Genomic DNA, 25,368 nt, shown 5'->3' on the forward strand with positions numbered 1-25,368 from the left:
ACACTAACAGATGCAAATTTCTCCTGAGATCCTTAAATGATTCTGATGTGCAAGTAAAGCCTTTCTGAGTTTTCTCTTAGGCCCACTGTGATTAGTTAGGTGCTATTTTCATCTATTTTTTTTCTACAGACAGAGCAGGTAATAATGCAGTAACAATCCAATGAAAATAAGGAAGCCTCTTTTTTGTCTGGAAACTAATGTATTACAAGCAGGAGGGGTAAATATGACTGCATTATACAGGGAATGTTCTTTAATATCCCAGGAGCAATAAGGGTGAAAGCTTATTGAGCACTGTGGCGATTGTCTTACTATATGGAGTATTGGCCTTCTGTAAGTGCCACATTGCTGAGCTCACATTGACTCATGTCAAAATAGGTGTCATCTTCTGGATGTACAATACAGTATTATTATATGATTATAATTATCTCTGTCTCTCTCTGTGCCTGTGCCTCTGTGTCTGTGCCTGCGCTTCTGTCTCTCTGTCTGTCTGTCTCTCTATGTCTTTAGTATAGGACCTGTATGAACTGAGCATTACACAGTGATCTGCATTATTTATGTATATGTTAGGGAGAGGATAAGTCGAATCTTTTTGCCTTTCACTGATACATAAAACAAAAGCATCATTATTAGTTACAAACTTACATTTTCCTTTTTGCCTTGGGATTTGCTGTGAGAACGGGAGCGAGAGATATTGCTGAAAAAGGATTCCTTCTTCCCAGCTGACGGAGGAGGCGAATCTGTGTGGTCACGGCCCCCAGGCAAACTCTCAATGCTGGGAGATGAACTCATGTTTTTTGAGCTTTGTCCTAAAATGAAAAAACAAAACCAAAACAACCTTCAGCAAATAGATATATATAAAAATATAAGGGTCTGCATTTGTCTTGCTGTGAACAATTATTTCATTTTCAGCAAGGCAATTAAACAATTTCAATGTAATTCCTAACCATCGGATAATATTCTGAATTTCGAAAACTACTGAATAATAGCAGTACATCTTTGTCTGCATACAGAACTCAGTCTGCCCAAGGCCACCATAGACTTCTTAGTACTAACGTATTTAATATATTCCTTCTTGATAACTTGTGATATATTGCATAATTAACCTGCTAATGTTGGATGGTTTTGGTATAAAGCAATTTATTCACCTCTCAGCTTCCTATATTTCAAGCACAGAAAACTGCCGGCGTGTATGTAGCACAAATGCCATCACATTGCAGCTGGCAGCAGGGCTTGCTGCCAATATTAAAGGTAAATGAAACTGTCACAGCTAATATTGTTCTAGCCAGACACAATTATTTCATGTGCAGAAGTATTTCAGGGGGTCGGTAGACTTGGGCTTTGGTGCATTATGTTCCTCTTTCCCCAGTTGCGGTACCTGGGCTGCTCGTCCTTTTTTAGGGGGAATGGGGATTTTTTTAAGTTATTTTTTTACTTTTGAAAGCACTTATGTGTTTTTTTTAGTTTTAGATCATTGCTCACAAATCTGACAAAAGGTTAAAAAGGCACTTTTCTGGTTCATAACTAATAGAACTTAAATAGAAAACCGACTATGAGTATGTGTGATTTTAGCCTGGGATATATCTATAGGGATTATAGGCAGAGACACTGAAAAGACAACAGACAAACTAAATTTAAAGCAGAGGCATAAACGAACCACTAAAGTTATGCATTACCTTGCACTGCTTTACTAACATTATATTCAGGCAACATGAATCAAACTCTTTATGAGCTCACTGGAAATTGCTGATTTCCAACCACCCCCATTGTTTCTTCCATATCATATTTCCTCAATCTGCCTGGTGCAGCTGCAGCATTTCTAATGCCAATATAAATGGCTCCAAGTGTCTCTTAAATCAGTTCTCACTGACGTTTATAATGCAAAGCCCTGGAAAGGACTGAATGGGAAAATAGCACCAAATGAGGAATGCCTTTTATTTTGAGTAACAAAATGACCCATTTAATATGGCCAGGGTCTAGCGTTCTGAAAGTCAGTGGCATAAACATCTATAAAATGCACATGAGGGTTTAATAAAATCAATGTAGGGCACTGCCATGCAGGTCTTTAAGAGAGGCCAAGGAGAGTACATTTTACATAATAAAAAAAAATCTATATCAACCAATTAGAATATTGTTTTTAAAATTATTATTGCATTTGACAGGTCAAATGTAATTGTTTAATGTGGCCACTCCTGCGTACTTTTTAAATTCTACCATGGAGCTCAAGGCCGGAGCAAGGGGCAGGCAGAGTAGGCGCACTTTTAAGGGGATTTTTTATTAATCCCTGGTTTGCTTGGCCTTTTATAGATTTTATAAACTGCCTGTTCCAGCCCCCTCTTGCCCGTGATTCGTTCTGCAGACAGAATCACTCCCCACCTCCCTCTTGGCAGCTGCTGGCACAGGTACATATTTGTGGGCAATATCTTGGCTACTGCTGGCACAGGTAAACAGATGATTAGGGGCAATATTGTGGATTTTTTGGCTGCTGCTTGCACAGTTACAAATTAGGGACAATATGATGGATTTTTTTGGCTGCCGCTGGCATAGGTACAGATTGGGGTAACAATATGATGGATGTTTTGGCTTATGCTGGCACAGGTACAGATTGGGGGTTTGGGTGCAATCAGAGGGATTGACTGCTGTTGGCATAGGTACAAATCGGGGCAATATATGTGCTGGCACGGATACATGGGGCAACATGATGGCTGCTGGCACAGGCAGGACCGGGTGGGGGGGCACTGAATGAAGCCCTTGCCTAGGGTGTCAAAATACCTTGGCCCTGCCCTGATGGTGCCTGAAAACATTGTGCTAGTCAGTGTCGGACTGGGAAGCCAGGGGCCAACCAGAAAACCTTAGACTATAGGTCCACTTTTCAAACTATTATTCCTACTCTCCTCACTCAACCTCTTTATTTTCCTAGTCTTTTATATCTAATTACTGTACTCTATTGTTGCATTATTAAGCCTCTTAAAGAAATAGGAAATGACCATGAAATAGGCCAAATGGTTAGAAGCAAGAGGGCCCGGAGTTTTCCTGATAAAAATCCAAAACTTTTTAAAAAAAAACTATTTTTGCCTCTATCCCACTATGGAGTACAGCCTCATTTGTGGTCAGTGCTTTTAGGTGCAACTGTTTGCATTGCCAGTAGGGACTGCAAAGATTTGAGCTTGACCCAAAATGCCAATTTTGCAGGTGTAATTTGCACCCACCATGAAAGGGGGAGGAGGTGGTCGCATAATATATGGGCTTAAACGCATTACATTCAGGTAGCACTGCACTACAGCCCTGTAGCACCTGCTCATAGAACCCAATAATCTGTACTGCAATGTTGGAACATGGAATTTGCCAAATACAAGTAAAAGCCACTGAATTATAAAGAAAGAAGTTCCAGACTAATGGTCAACTCCCAAATTCCTATAAATCAGCTCTGTACTCACATGACAAGAGGAAGGGAATGGAGGCCAATGAGGAAGGAGATGAATGAACACAGCCTACAGAAAAGGCTAACTCTGTAGCACTATTATACAGTCTATTTATTCTACTCTCCTGTATGTGGGTTATGAAATTCTATATATAATGAGCATGGGGTTTTCTGAACTGGAACCAGTTATTGATTGAGGTTTATTGCTAATTTCCTTTATTTCAGTCACATATTGTACTGTTTTAGATCTGCTGTAGTCCAGGTCACTGTCAGTAAGCTGTGCAACTTTCAGAGTGAGAACGGCCCTGATAGAATATATAACCAACATTCACAAATACAGGCTGGGTCTAACGTGAACATTTGACATCAAAATAAACGTAAATATTTAAAAATATCCATGTGATATGGATAACACTTTACCTGAAATGGCCTATAAACACAGGTGCCCTGTAGGCTAATCTTAAAAACAAGAAGATGGTATTAAAAGCAGTATATCACTCCCTTTAAAAGAGAAGAAAAGACTAAAACTAAGTAAGCTTTATCAGAAAGGTCTATATAAATACACCAGTAAACCCTCAAAGTAATGCTGCTCTGAGTCCTCTGTCAAAAGAAACACTGCACTTCAGACTGTCTCAAATGTTCTATGCATAGTCAGGTCTGTATTTCTAAATATACAGATGTTTTCACAAAACTAGTTTCCGTTGCTGATAGATCAGGTCCTGGGGATAATACTAATACTCCTGCATAAGCTAAAATGTCCTGCCTTATCACTATTGCTTTAAAGGACACCTCAAATATCAAACTGGTGAATTTTTAAGCATTCAATATTTTCCTTATTAATCCATACTTTCCTGTGCAAATTGCCAACAGGGATTAAAAATTCTAACATCTTATTTCTGAGCTTGAACAGAACCCAATCATTTAATTTGGAAACAAAATATATTTTTTTGAAAAACTGAAATAGAAAGACTCGCTTGAATTTTACCTAGTAAAACTGACCTCAAAATGAACTCGCCAACTTTTAAATGCAGAATTTTTACATTTCAGTTTTTTGAGATTAATGAATCGCAAATATTTTTAGTTCTGGAAACCCTAATTGGAGTTTGAGATCTTGGGAGGCCCATTTATCAACATTCTCATTTCAGTGTTTTTTTTTTCTAATTAAACTCTCTAAAATCACAAATGCCTTGTAATTTATTAAAAGATCAGAATATAAAAAGCACAGAAGAAAAAAACACTGAATGTTGCACTAAAAATCCAAAAACCTTGAAAAATTTGAGTTTCTTTGGTAATTACTAGTTAAAAAAATCCAAAAACCTCTAAAGTTCTGAAAGGCTAAAAAAAAAAAAAAAGGTATCCATAGAATCAGCACAGCTCCCAATGACTTATATAGGACATTGCCTGCTTTTACTTGCTGAAGTTTTGTATTAGAGTTATTTTTGTGGTTTTTTACATTTCATAAATCTCAATTTTTTAAGTTTTAGAGAAATAAAAAAATGAATTTTCAGAGAAAAATTCAATTTGTGAAAACATAGAAATTTGAATGTTAGTATATTGACCCCTTGGAGACCTATTTATTAAAGGTTTCATTTTAGTGGTTTTAGAGGTTTTTGACACCACGATTAAACTCTATTTCTCTAAAACCACAAATACCATGAAAGTTATTAAAATATCCAAACATAAAAAGTACAAACAAAAAACCCGCGATGTACCAAAAAAATAGGAATGTCTCTAAAACCTCTAAAAATTCAGGAAATTACGAACAAAAAAAAATCCAAAAACCTCAAAGTCTGAAAGGCGTAAAAAAAGTCCAATAGTATCAGCGCAGCTTCTGTTGACGTCTATGGGACATCGACAGCTTTATTTGGCGCAGTTTTGCATTTGTTTTTTTTTTGGTTTTTACACTTAATAAATCTCAATTTTTTAGAGAAATATATATTTTCTTTAGAGAAAAAGTATGATTTGTGAAAAAGAGTTTCAAAAAGAGTTACATCTGCCCCCTATGTAGTCACTTCTTTCTAGGCTGAGTGAAAACATATAAAGGGTTGACATGCTGCTTGCTTTGCTACAATAAATATTATCCATTGACAAAAAAAGTCAAATTCTAATGCTAAATGAATGCCTTAATTCTACTCTAACTCTGATGTTGGTGCTTCTCTTAATTAACATTCAAGCCAAGGAATGACAGGGTAGTAAAAAGAAACCAAGGAAAACATCAAATATTTTCATATGCTAATTATTCTCATTAGGGCTGAGCGATGGCATTATGTGTGTGTGGCATAACTATAGAAATATGGTAAATATAATAACTAAACCAGTTAACAAAGAGATGAAAACAACACTAAAATCAAACAAGTCTTCCAAAAACCAAGCAATGGCGCCACCTGGCTGCATTGCACAAAATGTTTCAGTTTGTCATATTTTCTGCAGCTTTAGTTTTGTCTAATCTAAACATGAAACATTGCAGCAGCCTCCTTTAATCCAAAGGGAAAAAAGACTGTCCTATTTACTGAGCAATGCTGCCCCCTGGTGGCTAGTTTCCAAAGTGAGTGATCACATGAAATACTGTAATTCTGAAATGCAAGTCACTTTAACTCGAGTCACTTTATAGTGTATGACCAAAGAATGCTGACGGCATGAAGTATCATCTTTATAGGACCCACAGTATTATTCTAAATTACGTTTGTACAGCTTATGGCAGCAGCTGCTGCTGAACTGCATCTCTCTACATCCCTCGACAGCTAGTGCAAACTGTAAAGACAAACACAGTAAACACTGGCATTATAATCATTATAATCCAGCACTCTGGAACTGGAAATGATGTATTCATGTGAGGTTTGAATAAAAGAGTGATGCAACACATGGCAGGAACCTAACAAGTGTTTTTTCAAAACTGTACATTTATTTCATTTGGGTGGAGTTAAGACTATACTGAGATTACAAAATGTGCAAAAAACAGATAATGCCATCAGTTCCACTGAATTGCATAACCAAATGTATAAAGTCCCATTTGCACAACATTGCACTATATGTATGAAAACAGACTGCAGTAACAGGTATTGGGTATAAGGGTATTCTCAAATAAAATGTTTAATGGGTTTTATTGTTTCTTACTTACTAAAATGATGAACTAATTCGTCATTAAAGGGCCTGAAAAGGCAAAAAAAATTAAATCCCATTTTTACTTTCTTTAATGAAAAAGAAACCTATCTCCAATATACTTTAATTAAAAAAATGTGCACCGTTTTTATAAGAAACCTGACTGTATGCAGTGAAATCCCCCCTTCATTTACTGCTGTGGATAGGAATTGTCAGACAGTCCCTAACTGCTGAGCAGGGAAACAATCATACTTATGAACAGCAGGGGGAGCCCCCGCCTTACTTCCCAGCCATGCAGAACTCAAGCAGCTTTGTTTATGACAACCCGAAGCAGCCCAGACCACACTGAGCATGTGCATAGTCTTAGTCTTGCAAAGATGTTTAACAAAGTTACAAGATGGTGACGCCCTGTAGCCAACTTTGAAAGCATAAATTATTTGTTTGATTAGGCTTGTGGTGCAGTAAGTTCATGTTTATATTTAGTATACAAAATACAGCATTTCTAGCCTTATTTCATTTTAGACTTTACATGCCCTTTAATCAGGTTTTATAAAAATGTATATTGACAGAAGCTTGCAACCAGTGTTGACCTCAGCTGGTGGGACACAAGGAAAAATACAGAGGGCCTCAGCCTTCACGGGACCACTAGCTCAGACTTGCTCCTTCAACCTGGATTGTCCAATCTCCACAGGGTTACTAGGTTGGCGGTTTTCCAGCCAAATTGGGCTACAAATCTAAAGCCCAGTCGGGTTTTGAAAGTACAAACTAGCCAAGGTACGGATTTGGGCTACTTTTTGGACCTTTGGCTGGTTTGTATTTTGACCAAAGTTTTTGCCCTAATGTGCCTGTTTTTTTTAGCAGTAAGCTAACTGGCAAGTTTAATGTAAGACTACAATACCCAGCATGCATTGGGACTGACTTTTTTAAAAGTTGGGAGTTACCAGATTTTGGGCTCTGTACCCCCGTCTCCAGTGACTCTTAAGCATTCTCGCATTTTCGGATTCAACAATTTTGGGGCAAAAATCTGCAGGCCACCAAAATGTCTAGAGTTGACCTGCTTTATTAATATTTATTGAAATGGTATATGTATTAGGGCCTGATGGGTCCCCTATACCTCCTGGGTTCCACTCTGTAGTTACGCCCCTGGTTACGGGCAAATCTGTCCCATTTTGCTTCATGTAAAAATTTGTGAAACAGTGAAAATTCGAAAAAAAAGTGTATTTTCACATATATTCTCTAATTTTTTTTAAGATTTATTTTTCATTGCGCATGTGCTATTTTGGGAAACGTTTGAAGTGCTTCTTGGCTAGTTTTGGGCTGGTTTTGTAGCTTACTTTGGCTGGTTTTGAAAATTAGACCTGGCAACTCTGAATCTCTGGGCTAAGCCAGTCGGACGCCCTAGGCAACCCAGCTCTCAGCCCCCGCCTAGAGCACACTTATTAGCATGCTGCTGATAAATTCCCTACTCAACTATTATAATCTTCTGTGGGTTTTATGGGCTTAAAAATTCTCTTCAAAATCACCCTGGAAGATCAATTTTGAAAGTGATTGCATCAAGGTTGATCAATCAAACCAAAAACACCTCATTGTGATTCAATACGTCATAGGGTTATCAGTTGTTCAGACACATACATAGTACAACAATGTTGTTTTGTGTACACTACGGACGCTGTTTAGCCACCAACTTGTTGCACAGCACACAAGATACATCTAACACTAGTATGTAGGCACCTGCTATCCTGGAGGAGACCCGACTGCATTGTGGGTAAAAACACAATGCAACCAGATCTCCTTTTTTTGTTTTAAAGCTTATACTTTGCACTTGTGGTCATTGTTTAACACAAGTAAGTGACAATGTAGCCTATAGTCTGAATACTTCTGGAAAACACAGAATAAAATTAAACAAAAGAACAGAGGACTGCTTGAATCTGTCCCTTATTGATTTATCCAGGAAGAGCGCTGTCACTATTTATTCCTGATCCATAAGATTGCTGTTAGTTTCTATGCAATTATATGTCGAAATGTCAAGTAGTGCAGGTCAATATACATTTAACTGTGATCTTTTTTTATATTATAAAATTATATAATTATTGGTTTGTACAACAAGATATTTTCCGATGGGCACAATACAACATTCCTTCTTTATACTTGAGTTTGGACCATCTTTTTTGCGTTTTTACTGTGATCTTTAATTACCTTTTGAGAAATGTAATGTGACGGCTTTACTAGATACTCAGCGCTAAAGCAGCTTCATCAGTAACAATACTTCTGTTCTATAGCAACGACTTATGGCATTTACCTGTACAGTATTTTCAGATCAGTGCACTGAATTGGATTTGATGGAATGATTCTGACACTAGTACAAGATTCTGTATTGATGTCTTCCTTGCATTTTAGTGTGTATAATGAAGAGGCTGTGCAAATCTTCTCAAAATGAAAATATATATTTGTATTTCATACAGTAAATAGGTCACAAAGAAGATAAAACATCTGAAGAAGGTGGTCTCTCCTTTTAAAGTAGAAGTTCAGTTCTAACTAAACCTTTTGCATATTATAGACATAGATTCATTTTTATTTGGTCCACATGTGTTTTTATTTATTATAGTTACAGGTATAAGACCTGTTATCGAAAATGCTCGGGACCTGGGGTTTTCCGGATAAAGGATCTTTCTGTAATATGGATCGCCATATTACTAAAAACTTAAATAAACCAGTAGACTTGTTTTGCCATCAATAAGGATTAATTATATCTCAGTTTGGATCAAGTACAAGGTAGTGTTTCTTTGATTATAGCAAAAAAGGAAATCAATTATAAATGTGAATTATTTCAGTAAAATGGAGTATATGAATGGCCTTCCTCTAATTTGGAACTTTCTGGATAACGGATCCCATAATTGCATAAAAGTATTTGCCTTCCTATTTTGCTCTTTCTGACCTACAAACGTGGATCACTGACCCCAGCAATCAAAACACAGATTGACTCTGAGCCTTCAAATTGACCATTATTCTTGTTATTTATTTGCTTATCTTTCTACTCCGGTCCTCTTTTAATTCGTTTCCACTCCAACAGTCAGTTTACTCGGGTACTACAGACATTTTATATGGCTTGGCATCCAGGACTTCTTATTACTTGCACTTAATCTCCCGCATTTGGGAAAACGCATGCGTCAAACACAGGAGCCGTAAGATGCCTCACAAGGACCCACTGTCCTTGGTCGTGTAAGTCTAGTATTTTGCTCTTTCGCCCTTAAAAACTTGTGAGCATATACATGTTTTATATTTATCTTATGTGAATGTAGCTATGATAGAGCTGGGAAAGTAGATTCACTGCTCTGCAGAATTGTTTGGGTAGAAATGATATCAAGTACAAGATATTTTTTCATATGAATACTTAGGGGGTTATTTATTAAACTTTATTAAACCAAATCTTTTCTGGTTGAGGTTTTTGGGGGAGAAACTCAATTTTTTAGAGGAAAATAAACCTAGAATTCTGAGATTTATTATACCCCTAAGCTGCTAAAGTCCGAATCCACCATCTCAAACCTGCCAAGATCAAGTAGAAGTCAATGGCAGATGTCCCTTTTACAATTTGAAGATACCGTGATTCGGGATTTTCAGGCGAAAAAATTTATTGATTTGGGAGTCAAATCCAAAAAATGTGCCTGATTCAAGTTTTCACTCGATTTTATAGAGGCTTTTCTGCACCAAAGTTATTTTATTAATAAATAAGTTTAAAATCATGGATGGGAGTTTGGTTGAGCTTGGTTGAGCTTGGTTTAATAAAAAGATGAGATAAATTTGAGTTTTTGTAAATATTCTCACTAACCTTACAAATACATGTACCTCATGCAAAAGTATGCCCCTATAATTTGTCTAATTCAACTGGAAAGTGAATGGCCCTTTAAAAAGAGGACCCTGATACTTTTCTATCTATATCTATACACATTCCCAAATGGTACAATGCTACAAATGAACTTTTAGTATGACAGACATTGGTATTCTGAGACAATTTGCAATTGTTTTTTTTTTTTAATTTTTTTGTGGTTTTCAGTTATTTAGCATTTTGTTCAGCAGCTTTTCAGTTTGGAATTTCAGCAGCCATTTGGTTGCTAGGCTCTTGTTTAGCTTAGCAACCAGGCAGTGGTTTGAATGACTTGTTGTGCCACCAATCAGGATTAATAATATCTTAGTTGGGATCAAGTACAAGGTACTGTTTATTATTATTATTACAGAGAAAGAAGGAGCTTTCTGGATAACACGTGTCTGGATAATGGATCCCATACCTGTATTATGGATATTTGAGTATCCAGTCACTTTGCAGATATATGAAATTATTATTATTACATACTGTAGATTATAGGTCATGCAGCAAAGTAGAATGCATCTCTATTTACAGTTACACACTCTGGCAAAACACACCAAACAAAGGTCTGGATTTATACAGTAGTAGCCACACAGCCCTGAGGGTGATCTATGTATTTAGGTGAGCTGATTGTGTTTACAGGGTTAACTATATTAAGAAATTTCTGGTGTATGTGCATATACAGGTATAAAATCTATTATCCGGAATGCTTGCGATTCATGGTATTTAAGATATGGCATATATCCGTAATTTGGGTCATCAAACCTTAAGTCTAATAAAATGAAGTAAACATTAAATAAACCCAATAGGATACTATGTATGTGTGCAGTTTATTTACCATCAAGTACAAAGTAGAGTTTCATTATTACAGAGGAAAAAAACAGAAATCAAATTTAAAAATCAGATTTGCTGTAAATGGAGTCTATGCGAGATGGTGTTCCTTTATTTCAAAGCTTTCTGGATAACAGGTTTTCTGATAAGGAATCCCACACCTGGGATACAGTCACTCATATACACAGTATAAATAATACAGATACACGGAACAAACTAAAAACCCAGCAGATAATGTCAAGTACAATGGGCTTTTATGAAAATTAGATGTGATCAATAATTCTGTTTAATTGCACTGCATTAAACAGTGATTAACTACCTCTAGTAATTAGCTTGCCTTTTACAGTTATCACTACAGAATTGTTTACCATATCTCCTGATATTCTAGTGAACAAGAGCCAGTCTATAAAAATATCACAACACTGCAGCACGAATCTGACAATATGCATATAATTTGGCTTGGGATTTTACTAAATGTCAAGGTATAAGAGTTTGAAAATGCAAATGCAGCTATGGTTACAAAAAAATGGATCAAAATGCTCAGTGAATTTCTTTTAGATTATTATAAATAAAATGGGAAGCAAATTATTTTTTTATTTTACCCAGGATAACAAATGGAGAAATTAGTATTTTCAGAGTCTGTATGCAATATATCGATTCGAACCATACACAGACATGAGACGATAGGACTCATTTACAATGCCCCACACATTGTGCAAAGTACAAAAAAGAAAGCAATCACCCATTTTTTTGCACTCTGCCCACTGAGTCAGGCATTGGGCAAATAGACCGAGGCCTCTGCTTTCTGTTTTGGAGCACACAGAACTGTCACTACCAGGCCAGGATTTGTGGCAGACACATAGGCCCAGGCCTAGGGCAGTATAAATTAAGGGGAGGCATGCCTCCTAGCCGCACAGATGATTTGTTAGATTCCAGGGCACTAGCGACTAGGAGCTATAGCATGAGAATAGAATGAATATGAGGTGTTCATTTGGGGTGTTCATACGGGTGCACTAAGGTAAAATCTGGCTAGACACAGGCCGGACAGGGGAGAGGCATCTAGGCACCCTTCCACTTGTCCTAACTTTTGCGAAGTGCAAGGCCACAAATATGATAAGACTGCATTTTGGTCTACTTATATGCATCTTATGGAATTTTCAGGAGCCTGTCCAATCACTATCCCATTTACTGTATCTTGCTTCTAAGCAAGGGTGAATGGCCTGCCAAAGTATGGCCCTATAACAAACAAGGGAAAGTTGTGCTCACCACAATTTTTTTAAACCATTAAGTGGGAGTGTAATGAGGTTGTGTCCTTTAAATTCATATAGACAAATACAAGAGGTGCTCTGCATTCAACCCATTATCAATATATTTAGGACATTTTGTGCCTTAAGCCAGAGTCCTGCAGCGGGTCGGGTACCCGCAAAAACCTGCGGTACCCTGTGGGTTGCGGATAAAAGTTCCGGGTGCGGGTATAGACGAGGGTTTGTGGTTCCGCGGGTCACAGGTTGGCCGCGGGTCTTCTCAATAGCGATATTTACTCCTTTTTTCTGGTCACGGCAACTTCCGATGACGTCACTTCCGGATTACAATGACAGCACTTCCTGTTTTACTCCTTTTTTTCTGATCACGGCTACTTCCGATGATGTCCCTTCCAGTTTACAATGACAGCACTTCCTGATTCTTGATGGTCAGCAGGTCGCGGGTCCGGGTTGTGGATAAGGTACTTGCGGGTTGGGCTGCGGGTCCAAGCAGGTAAGAATGCGGGTTGCGGGTCGGGGTTACGGGTTGCAGGTTGCGGGTACAGGTCCCCAAAAATGGACCGTGCAGGACTCTACCTTAAGCTAATAAAAAATGCCTTACCCTTTAAGCAAAACAGGGATTGTTTGTCCATATATTGCAATATATTTAAGCTGGCCAACTACGTCAAAGTCATCCCATATCTGGCCAGTCCTATGCTCAATTTTCATCTGATTCATTAAGAATTCTATTGCTTCATTATACATTTTACACAGGGACTACGTTTTACCTGCATCTTACTTGCTGCTTTCAAGGTTAAAACTACCAAACGTGGTTGCCCATTTATTGGCCACCACTGGGATCAGCTGACTATAGCTGGAAAGGATCAAAAGGTAAGGCTTTTTTTAGTAGCTTAAAGTATGGCCCTAGTGGGTGCCAGCCTAGGAGAATTCCCATGAGCCCATATATTTTGCCACCATGATCTTTTATAAAGACCTATATTCTTTGGCATTATCTATGTCTAATTGAGTGACGCCCAGTGGGTTAGGTTCTCTGGTGGGCTGTAGGAAACCCAGTCTGACACTGCCACTAATAGGAATCACGATGGGCAACAAAATATGAAAGAAAAAGAAAGGAGCTCTGATTTGCAAACAATGAAGGAGGGGATTCTGCATCCAAAAGTAGAAAGAGTGGGTTCTATGGCTTGGACATGTTCAGTAAGGCCTCATTTTTTGGTTTATATAATGCAGTACAATTGCTATAAATAAAACCAAAAAAATGGTGCACGTGTTTAAACAGATTTGGACTTAAAATTAAGAAAAGCTATTGCTATTACGGAGTCAGAAACAAATCCCAAGCAAATAATTAAATAAAAATGTTAATAAATCTATTATTCTGAGTGTAAAAGTTATAAGAAAGCAAGGATGTAGCAAAACTATGAGGATGAGGATGAGGATAAGGTAATCAGGCAGATTTGAGCACACTCAGAGACAGATAATACAGATAATAAGCATGCCCTTACAGCACAGAAGAGTGAATGCGTGTGGGTAGCACAGCACAATTCCCAGCAGACAATATAATCGGTGTGAGTTCCTGCCTAGAAGGGCTCCGTTAGCCACATGTACAGGAAGCGAGTCTTAATCACTTGCTGAAATCTGCATATTAAACATTTCACCAGATTTCTTTTGCACAGTGTAAGCTTTTTCCCTTTCTTCTCTTCATTTGTCAATAAAAAAAAAAAATTGTGTCTGAAGAGGATAAACAAAGCCGTCACATATTCATTTCCATAAAAGTGTCTCCAGGCTAAGATGTGCTTATTATGAGAACGCATTCCAGTTCCTGTACGGTTCTTTAACAGAATCGGGTTGTTTATTGGCCTATCAAATTAAATTTCAATATCATTTTGGACAACAAAGCAAGAAACTATAATGTTGTTCCTGTTTTGATATAAAAGTGCCTCCTTGGGCAGCCTGCGCCGTGGGATGATCGACTTTAAGTGCCGGTGCTTAAAAATATTGCCTGGAATGAAACGACTACAGCCGTATTAAACTTATTTCTACCAGCTGCTTCGCAAGTATGAGCATATATAATTGCAATGAACTTTAAGAAAGGTATACAAATGGAGCCTTTATCAAATTTATGTTCTGCCTAACTGAAAGCCCTTATTAAGGAGAGGCTGCCATTTCTAAAGTAATGATTTTTAATAGATTTTTAATCCGTACCTACAGATACAAATAAAACACAAACTGCTAGATGCCGGTGTTACTTACTGTGCTTTATTAGCTACACCTAAAGACAAAATAAACCCTAATTAAAAGGATGGTTTAATCTGCCTTATTTTTCCTTACATGGTAAACTTTTATACAGGTATGGGATCTTTGATCTGGAAACCCATCATCCAGAAACTTCCAAATTTCGGGAAGGCCATATCCCATTGTAATCAAATAATTAATATTTTTATAAAATGATTATTTTCTCTGTAATAATAAAACAGCACCTCGTATTTGATCCCAACTAAGATATAATTAATCCGTATTCAAGTAAAAACAATCCTACTGGGTTTAATGTTTTAATTATTTTTAAGCAGACGTAAAGGGGTTGTTTACCTTTGCGTTAATGTTTAGTATGATGTAGAGAGTGATATTCTGAGACAATTTGAGAGTCTCAGAAGAGTTACTTACCTTTTTATTCAGCAGCTCTCCAGTTTGTAGTTTCAGCAATCTGGTTGCTCGGGTTCAAATTACCCTAGCAATCATGCAGTAGCGATCCTAGAGGGGGGCGGGCCCTGGTGCGTGAGGTGCAGCCGGGCCCCGCCCCCCTCCGTGTGGCCGCATTTTCAGTGGCAAACGGACTGCCGGGGGGCCCTGAGGGGGTGCGGGCCCTGGCCCGCTCGCACCCCCTGCTCCCCCAGTAGTTCCGCCACTGCAATCATGCATTGATTTAAATATGAGACTGGAATATGAATAGGAGAGGCCTGAACAGAAAGATGAGTAATAAAAAGTAGCAATAGCAATACATGTTTAGCCTTAGGGAGCATTTGTTTTTTAGATGGGGTCAGTGACCCCCATTTGGAAGCTGGAAAGAATCAGAAGAAAAAGGCTAAAACTAAAAAATAAATAATGAAGACAACCGGAAAGTTGCTTAGAACTAGTCATTCTATAACATACTAGAAGTTAACTTGAATGTGAACAACCCCTTTAAGGTACGAAGATCCAAATTAAGGAAAGATCCCTTATCTGGAAAACGCCAGGTCCCAAGCATTCTGGATAACAAGTCCCATACCTGTACTATATTCAAATTAGAGAGAGCTACCAAAAGTGGCAGACAGCAAAATCATCAGCCTATATTTATGGAACCAACAGGGCCTAATTTATAGCTCTGTAAACATGGGATAGTCGCCACATGTGCTGCTATAATATATTTTATATTATAAAAAAATATATACACTATATAAAAATAGGCTGGTGTTCCTACTGCAGCTACTGTATGTCTGCATACTTTCATTACCTTCTCTGTGAGGTTGCCCTTTAATTCCCTCATCCTATGATACCTCTGGAGTGTTTTGGGATGGTTGTGACTATGCAAACAAGAAACATTGGGAGCTAGAATGCCTGCCTGGGTCACTAACACAAACTAACAGCAAGAAAAATATAACTTCTCAATAGTTCCATTGCTTAATGCAAAGTAAAAGACACAGGCACAGGGGTTCATTCACACTGACAAATAAGATTCCACACCCCCATCTGGTTATACTTTTGATAAAGCATATGGTTATCTGAAATATAGACAAAATTAAACTTTTAATTACATATTTTACAAACATCATAAAAGAACTCAGCTCACCGGAAAATGTTATTCCATAATTTGCTTTAAAGCGCAATTACATTTAAGGACATTCATTACTAATAAAATACAGTAGCAGGGCCTTGAGAATTTTGAATGAATTGTAAATCTGGATATAGCATAGTATATTCACACACATAGCTAACAGCAGGTGTCGCTATTGAGAAGGGAATCTAAGAAGCGGAGACTAATAAAGTGCTCTACTTTCTTCAGTCTGGCACAACTAATAACACAAAGTCACAATCCACTTATGTTCTGTAGGCTACACAGGCAATTATCCAAACATTATAAAATATACACACACACACACACACAAAAAAAAGTTTTTTTACTATAAAATCCGAATTTTTAATGGGGGAAAAAATTAAGTATTTCGCATTTATTATACCCAGAGGATGGAAAAAGTCAGGATCCAAAAATCCGGCATCTCAGAACTGCCAAGGTTGCATATAAGTCAATGGGAGAAGTCCCAAAGATTTCATGTTTTTTGGCAAAAATCTGAGTTTTAGTGCAGAAAATCCAAAAAAATCGTACAATCCGAATTTTTTTTACAAATTATTCAGGTTTTTTTCCCGCAAAGGAAATTTTAGGGAAAATGTATTGCTAAATAAGGAGAAAAAACCCATGCGGAGTAGTTTTCAGAAAATAATGAGATAAATTCAGACTTTAATAGGCCTCGCCATCTAAATATTACATTGGGTGACATTTTTATACGTTGAATGCAGGTCAAAAAAGGGAAATGCATGAGGTTCCCTACTGTAATAATATACTATATAGTTTAGATAAAGCTATGGAATACAATTAAAATTGCTATTAGACACAACCCCTATGGTATTGTGGGAAATTGGAGCATGAGGCATACCCAAGCACTAAACTTGTGCCTTCAGCTTAGGTCCAAAATGCATAGAGAACCAACAGAATGACAGTTTGTCAGGTACCTGATCAAAGAAGGCTATTGCACAGCCCAGAATTCTGCCGATGCCCAAATAAATGGGACAAACCACATGAAATATGTGCAGATGAATGTTAGTAATTCCATTTGATGTAATTTAATGAATGGTAACAGCAGATGTGACATGTATAGAGGGGACGTGACAGTGGGGAAATGAGCACTGAGTTCAAGAGAAGAGGCAAAGCATGGAGGAAAGCATCAAAGTTTGGCCTTCTAAAAAGGCAGAGAGGAGTTTCAGTGATTGAGGTGTAAATGTTATGAATTATTGTGTGTGAGTGGAGAAACATACGTGTGTCCTTTGTTCAACAATTGTGATCTTTTAGACATTGACAAGTATAGGGTGGGAAGTGGCTGAGTGGATGGGGGGAAATTGCTGAGCGGGTGGGGAGCAGGTGTGTTGATGGCTGGGTTCTGCCTTGGGCACTATTAAGCTTTTGCCTGACTGCCAAGAATAGGTCAATGATCTTACAAAACAGAATAATTAAAAATGAAATAAGACAACTAAGTTTAACCAGCTGGGACAGCTCAACCTATCATTCTTAGTAAAAAGCTATATACAATTAAGACTTTTCTTGTTAAGGTTAAAATATGCCTGTGTTGCTCCTCTCCTTCTTTCTGCCAATGCACTGTATATACTCTTTCCCACTCACCTTTACTGAGTTGAACTGGCATACTCTCTGATTTCATCATGCGCTGGGTTTGTTGCATTTGCTGCACGGATGGGAAGGGATGTGGATTAGGCTCAGCCACAATCTGGTTTGGGAGAGATTTAGTGAGACCTGGGCTGCTGCTGAAGCTGCTTGCATTACTGGTCTGGGCAGACAACATTGGGCTCATTGCACCTCCAGTAGGGACCGTTGGGCCCATCAATTTCCGACCAAAGCTCATCAAACTACTAGACACTTTGACCATGGCCGATGAACCAGGCTTGGAGTTGGCACTAAAAGGTAACAGACAAACATATAATAAGAATAGAAATAGCATTTCAAAATTACCTAAATTGGTTCATGTACCTGTATGACTTTGAAAACATATTACTGTAAAAACAATAAAGGAAGAAAACCAACGATTAAAGTTAATGTCTTGCAAAAAGTTCGTAAATATCTAGAACAGCAGATCATATAATATGTTAGACAACAGAGAGCTGGATAGAGGAAAACTGTTTGTGTTAACTTTGAAATAATTTTAACCCAGCTTTTTATGGTTGTAGACATTTATAGACATGGGATTTTTTATCTTCTCAGACAAGGGGGGCACCATGCCTTAAGGCTTCTATAAACATTTAAAAAATAAAAAAACTGAATTTTGCCACAGAAACGGATTTATATACAGGTATGAGATCAGTTATCTGGAAACCCGTTATCAAGAAAGCTCCAAATTAATGAAATGCCATCTCCCATAGACTCCAAATTTTTAAAAATGATTTCCTCTTACTTGTACTTGATACTAAGATATAATTTATCTGTATTGGAGGCAAATCCAGCCTATTGGGTTTATTTAATGTTTACATGATTTTCTAGTAGACTTAAGGTATGAAGATCCAAATTATGATTACAGACAGATCCGCTATCTGGAAAACCCCAGGTCCTAAGCATTCTGCATAATAGGTCCAATACCTGCACTGGCTGGCAAATAAAAGAACTAATTTCTGATAGGACAGTGGGAAATGGCAATGCCACAGTTTGAAGTTCTCTGTATAACATTTTACTGGATAATAAATCCATATATCTTCTGATAAGTCTCAGTTAAATTACATCACAAAAAAAGGTGTTCTATATTATTACACTTATTCATGTATCTGAAAAACTAATTAGCCTCTGGTAGCAATAAAATTATTGATTTAGGTAAAATCGAATGTGCTTGAATTGGGCTATTTAAAATATGGATGATTTTAAGGGTCATTCCAGCCTGTATATGCTGCAAGAACTTCCTCAATGTTTTACTCTCATCAGATTATCCATTCTTTTCAAATCTTAATTAGAATTAAGCACGACTGTAAGAGCTACGGAAGAAGTCAATTTGGCAGTTTCTGGGTTTTGCAGATGTTTCAGGCCTGAAATCCTTTTGGGAAAAAATACCAAAAATAGTATATATGTAAATTCCTGGCAAAAGATTAGCTTTAAAGGTCTGTACAAGTTGTAAAGTATAAACGGTTTTTGGGATCTTGTTTATCCTTCCTTTTGGGCTTTATCAGTGGCCTTTATATGTGCCATATGTAATAGAGGAAGTGTATAATTTTGCATATACAAATGTTATCAAACTTTCTTTTTTAGCTGTATAAATATAAAGTACAGATACATGTGTATAGGTGCATATGGCACATGCTTTGTAAATTATGTCTTTTTATATAATTTCTCTGTAATTAGTAAAAATACTTGACAATCTTGAATATATGCCTATTAGTGATTAGCTACATTTTTCGCCAGACATGTATTCGTGCCAAATGTTAACAAAAACACAAAAAAAAAAAACACATGGCAAATAAAATCCATTGACATGCATTTTTGTTGCAAGAAAAATGGCAATTCACCCCAATGCATTTGCGTGAAAAAAAAACAAACAAAAAAACAAAAAAATCCCCATTGACTTAATTTGCCGCGCTACGCATGTTGAACATTTTTTGACCACACCCACTTTTGTGGTCACACCCCCTAATTACCATGTTCATTTTACAAAATTTGGCAGGTTATGAAAGTTTGAACATATTTCTGGGGCTTTATCCGTTATTACAGTTTTGCTAATGAAGGTGAATTGTCCTTAAAGCTCTACTTAAACCTAACTTTTCCCAAGAGACCTCCTTATCTAAATTGTTACAATTACTTATTTGCTTATCTCAAAATTGTTACAAAGAATCTCAGTTGCACCTTGGGGTTTGTTCTGGGCTCTCTGCCAAAAGCCAATTCTTCAGTGAAGCAGAACAGGACAGATTAGTTTTATCCGTTGAGCTTATTTATGAAGAAACGCAAAAATAAACTGGATAGCTTAAAGGGATAATTTTTTTTTTTTCAAAATGAATCAGTTAATAGTGCTGTTCCAGCAGAATTCTGCGCTGAAATCCATTTCTCAAAAGAGCAAACAGATTTTTTTATATTTAATTTTAAAATCTGACATGGGGCTAGACATTTTGTCAATTTCCCAGCTGCCCCAAGTCATGTGACGTGTGCCTGCACTTCAGGAGAGAAATGCTTTCTGGCAGGCAGGTTTTTCCTTCTCAATGTAACTGAATGTGTCTCAGTGGGACATGGGTTTTTACTATTGAGTGCTGTTCTTAGATCTACCAGGCAGCTGTTATCTTGTGTTAGGGAGCTGCTATCTGGTTACCTTCCCATTGTTCTTTTGTTTGGCTGCTGGGGGGGGAAAGGGAGGGGGTGATATCACTCCAACTTGCAGTACAGCAGTAAAGAGTGATTGAAGTTTATCAGAGCACAAGTCACATGACTTTTGAGAAATGGATTTCATTGCAGAATTCTGCTGGAGCAGCACTATTAACTGATTCATTTTGAAAAATTTTTTTTCCCCATGACAGTATCCCTTTAAAAACTTGAATGTCAATTAAATCACATTCTACCTTTCCTTTTCAATGAGTCTGCCAGATTTTTAATTCAATTCGAAAGCTTGAATTAAAAAATAGCTTGGATTTTGAAAATGAGTTTCAGAAAACCAAATTTGCAGGTTTGCAGCAAAAAAATTGAATTGCAGCAAAAACATGAACGTGAATTTTTGATAAATCTGCCCCTTAATGTGGCACACTAATTCGCATGAATAACCAAAACGATGTAAAAGGCTCCCAGTGCAGAACAATGTAAGGCATATTGTCTACATAACTTCCATGGGAAAATAAAGCAACCCTAAGGTACATGGAACATGGCATATGTATGCTTATGCTGCAGTGGACACTGAGAGACTAACATCCCTAGATCTATTTCTCAGATGTGTTAGTGAAATAACAGCGAATTGGTTGGCATTAAAGACACTACTGATATCTAAGAGTACAAAGAACAGTGGTGTAACTATATATCCAGCAGACCCCGTGGTCATGGGGCCCATACTGTAGGGTCTGCTGTATCGTTCCTGCTTCCAAAACCCTCTCATGCCTTGAACTTTGCTGAATGTAGTAAAATGGTGTGAGCAGGTAATGACCAGCAGCAGGAGGGGCCGGTGAGGAAGGGCTATTTGCAGCTTTGCGCTGAAGATTTTTTGCGGGGACGGGGCTTTTGCGGTTTGACACTAATAGAGAAAGTTTCAAACCTAAGCTAACTGTATAAGGTATGTGCCTATGTACCAGAATGAAACCCTATTCGATAAATCACAGCAGATGTCACCAGTTAGAGAGACTGACTTCAATTGTGACTTTTATTGTTATTTGTTGACTTTTTTGGTATGGCACAGTGCACCCCCCTTTCTTCTAATTTTAAAGGGCTACTGATTAAAGGAAAAGTAGCATGAACAAATGAAAAGGTTTTAAAGTAATTAAATATAATATAATGTTGCCTGTACTGTAAAAACTGTTTTGCTTTACAAACACTACTATTGCTATATAGTTGTATATACAGTAAATAAGATGCTCGGTAAGCCATGGGGTCAGCTATTCAAAGAAGGAAAGGCTCAGGTTACATAGCAGATAGCTCTGTTCACTATAATGGTGTTCTACAGATATGTTATCTGCTATTTAGTCCCATTTCAATTGCCTCCATTGCTACACAGCAGCTTGTTTATATAAATTATGAACAAACTCTTTTACCTGTGCAGGGCAACAGTACATAATATTTGAATTCTGAAGCACATTTATTTTTTTTGTTACTTTTCTTTTAAGGACATTTGCCCAGAAATAACTTGAATTATGTGACCTGCCCCCCCTCCATTCTTACAGTAGCTTGTAAAAAGAAAGATAAAAGGTAAAATAAAACTCTCTCTGTACATTGTATGTGCTAGAAAGAAAAAATGGTTTATATTTAATATGGATATGTATTAATATTTTTCCTATGGTGATGAATCTGTAATACCGACCAGGGATTAGGTGGATAACCATAACTACTATATACCTCTCTACATTGTACCAAATAAGAATAAATAACAGCAGAGGACTTATGCTGAAAAAGCAACAATGGTTTTAGCAAAATATTTCATTTTTATTCAAGCCAAATTAACAACAAAGGAAGAAAAGACAACAAAATAGAAATATTACAATTAATTACACAAAACAATATAAGCATAAAAACTGGAAAATAAACATTATCTATGGAGTTTCCCAAGTGAATTGTATACAGTGGAAAACCTATAGAATTTGAGATATTTTAAAATATGGAACTTTATGTATTGTGCCATAGGATTCAATGTAGAACACATGATGGAAGTCCAGAGGCAGCCAACCTGGTTACAGACAGATATTTTGAATTTTAGAGACTTGTTGCTCTGGCCCTAATTAATGCTTTTATCCTAATACAACAAAACATAACACAAAAATGAATATCCACAGGTGTACAGTAAACGTATGGGACCTGTTACTCGGAATCCTAGAGACCTGGGGATCTTCCCATAATCTATCAGTAAAACATTAAATAAACCCAATAGGATTATTTTGCCTCCAATAAGGATTAACTATATCTTAATTGGGATCAAGTACTGTTTTATTATTACAGAGAAACGAAATAATTTTTAAACAATTTAAATGATTTGATAAAAATGGAGTCTATGGCAATGGACTTCTTGAATTTGGAGCTTGCTAGATAACAGGTTTCTTGATAATTGATCCCATACCTGTACTATGCCCAGTCAAAGGTCAACGTGAGTGGTCCAGACTTTAAACACAGACAGGCAATGTGTATAACCTTATTTATGGAGTCTATCAGGGTACTCTATACGGTAAAGGATCCCTTATCCGGAAACCCGTTATCCAGAAAGCTCCGAATTACGGAATGGCTGTCTCCCATAGACTCCATTTTATCCAAATAATCCAATTTTTTACAAATGATTTCCTTTTTCTCTGTAATAATAAAACAGTATCTTGTACTTAATCCCAACTAACATAGAATTAATCCATATTGGAAGCAAAACCAGTCTATTGGGTTTATTTAATGTTTAAATGAATTTCTAGTAGACGTAAGGCATGAAGACCCAAACTACGGAAAGATCCATTATCCGGAAAACCCCAGGTCCCGAGCATTCTGGATAACAGGTCCCATACCTGTATTAGTTTTATGTATCTAATAATCAACGGAATTCCCAAAGGAAAACAAATTACATCTCTGGAGATAATGTTATACATAAGTTATGTGGTAGGAGATTAAAAAAGGATGAATTTTAACTTTGCAATAATAACAGCTAAAAAAAGAGCTTTTGAAGCATAATGGGATGAAATGAAAGAGCACAATGTACAAAGCAGCATGCTGATAAACAGACCAAATGGATGAAACCAGCAGCACCATTACCACGAGCTACAAAAGTAATGACAAAACTTACCGTGATTTGTTCAGCAAGTCCAACCCGCGTGCTTTGTAGTAGTCTAGGTTTTGATGAAACTGGTAATTCACTGGTCTTGGGTTTTTCTACAATAAAGTGAGAAAAGGTTAGTCTGTCTCTGCATTTAAGCACTGGCAACTTACACACTTCAGAGATACTGTACTAAGACCACATTCTGAAAATCTTTATATATTGTCTTAGGGTGGTGGCAGACGTGAAGATCTGGGTGGAGATTAGTCGGCCAGTGACAAATCTCCTCTCCTTCGGACGACTAATCACCCCAAAATACGTTCCCATCTGCAAGAATGTCAATCATCGGCGGGATGGCATACGGATCAATTTGGTTTTCCAAAGTCACTCAAAGTTTCCTCGTGAGGCAACTTCGGGCGACTACGGAAAACGAAGCAATCCAGGTGCCATCCCGCCGGCTGGAAGGCATTTCGAGGACATTAGTCGCCTGAAGAAGAGTAGATTTGTCGCTGGGCGACTAATTTCCTCCGAATCTGAACTTGTGTCATTCACCAGAGATCAAATGAGGTAAAAGATACAGTTTACTTGACATGAACACCGTGGATTCTGAACTCAGAAAGAGTCAGAACCCTGAACAAAGGAATTGATTGAAGAGTTTTTACAGGGGTTGAGAGGGAGTTAACAGTAGCAGAGCATAGAGGTATCGCTCCACAGCACAAAAAAACAAGCTGGTTCTGCCTCAAGTTCAGGGTATTAGTAAACAAGCTAGTTTGAGAACAGAATCCATCTAAGTCAGGGGGACTCCCAGGAGGAATCTGCATACACAGAATTTATTCTCTCTCCATATTACATATCTGTGTGTATAAAAAAGACCACACCAATATATAAACTAACAGATAAATAGTGGCAGAAATGTCTAATATTCTATATCTTTATTTTTATTTCTATCTATTTTGTTCTATGTTCTAAATGGAGATGAACTTGAGAACCAGTTTAGTGAGCCTCAGAAACGTTGTGACATTGTCTCTGTACAGATGAGTATCTAATCAAAAGCCTGTTTTTTGAATGATCTTTTTTATGCTGAAAAATAAATGCTACGTTTTAGACATTTTACATGTATAACTATGGTGTGTCACTCTGCTGGACTGAATATGATGTAGTGGATTGACTCAACACAATAGAGTTAACGCACCCGATTGACGTGATTATTAACCCATGTGAGTGTGCATTACGGTTGTTGGATATATATATATATATATATATATATATATATATATATATATATATATATATATATATATATATATCTCATAGTAAAAGAAGGCACACACCAATTAACACTGCATATGCCTCTGCGGGTAGTAGTTCAGCAAACGCATCCACATAATTAACTCAGCACTCACAGAACTTGCATCAAAAAATAATACATTCTTTTATTTGTGCAAAATCAACATTTCAATCATATTCAGAGCTTTGCTAAGCAGATAGCCCTACTCAATGACCCAGAAGCATAAAAATGCTTTTAATCATTTAATGGGAACTCATATGGTGACACATTGAGAAAGTCCCACCAAAAGTCTACCTAAGCAGCATACTGTGACATTTGTGAGTACTGCTATTTTTCTTTATACAAGAAATGGATCCCTTATTCAGAAACCAGTTATCCAAAAGTCTCTGAATTACGGGAAGTCTGTT

The 25,368-nt window shown here is 37.2% G+C and overlaps 1 protein-coding gene across 3 annotated transcripts in view; it reads right to left on the reverse strand.

Annotated features, from left to right (window-relative positions):
• tbc1d5.L (TBC1 domain family member 5 L homeolog) overlaps window positions 1-25,368 on the reverse strand; it is a 286,202-nt gene that overhangs the window by 23,544 nt on the left and 237,290 nt on the right. For all 3 annotated transcript variants that reach the window (XM_018266425.2, XM_041565417.1, NM_001091614.1), the window contains 3 exon segments: window positions 23,704-23,789; window positions 17,895-18,184; window positions 643-806 (listed from right to left, as the gene is read on the reverse strand). In XM_018266425.2, coding sequence (XP_018121914.1) covers window positions 643-806; window positions 17,895-18,184; window positions 23,704-23,789 — 540 coding nt within the window.

The sequence above is a fragment of the Xenopus laevis genome, chromosome 6L (genome assembly GCF_017654675.1).
Source record: "Xenopus laevis strain J_2021 chromosome 6L, Xenopus_laevis_v10.1, whole genome shotgun sequence".
Lineage (NCBI taxonomy): Eukaryota > Metazoa > Chordata > Amphibia > Anura > Pipidae > Xenopus > Xenopus laevis.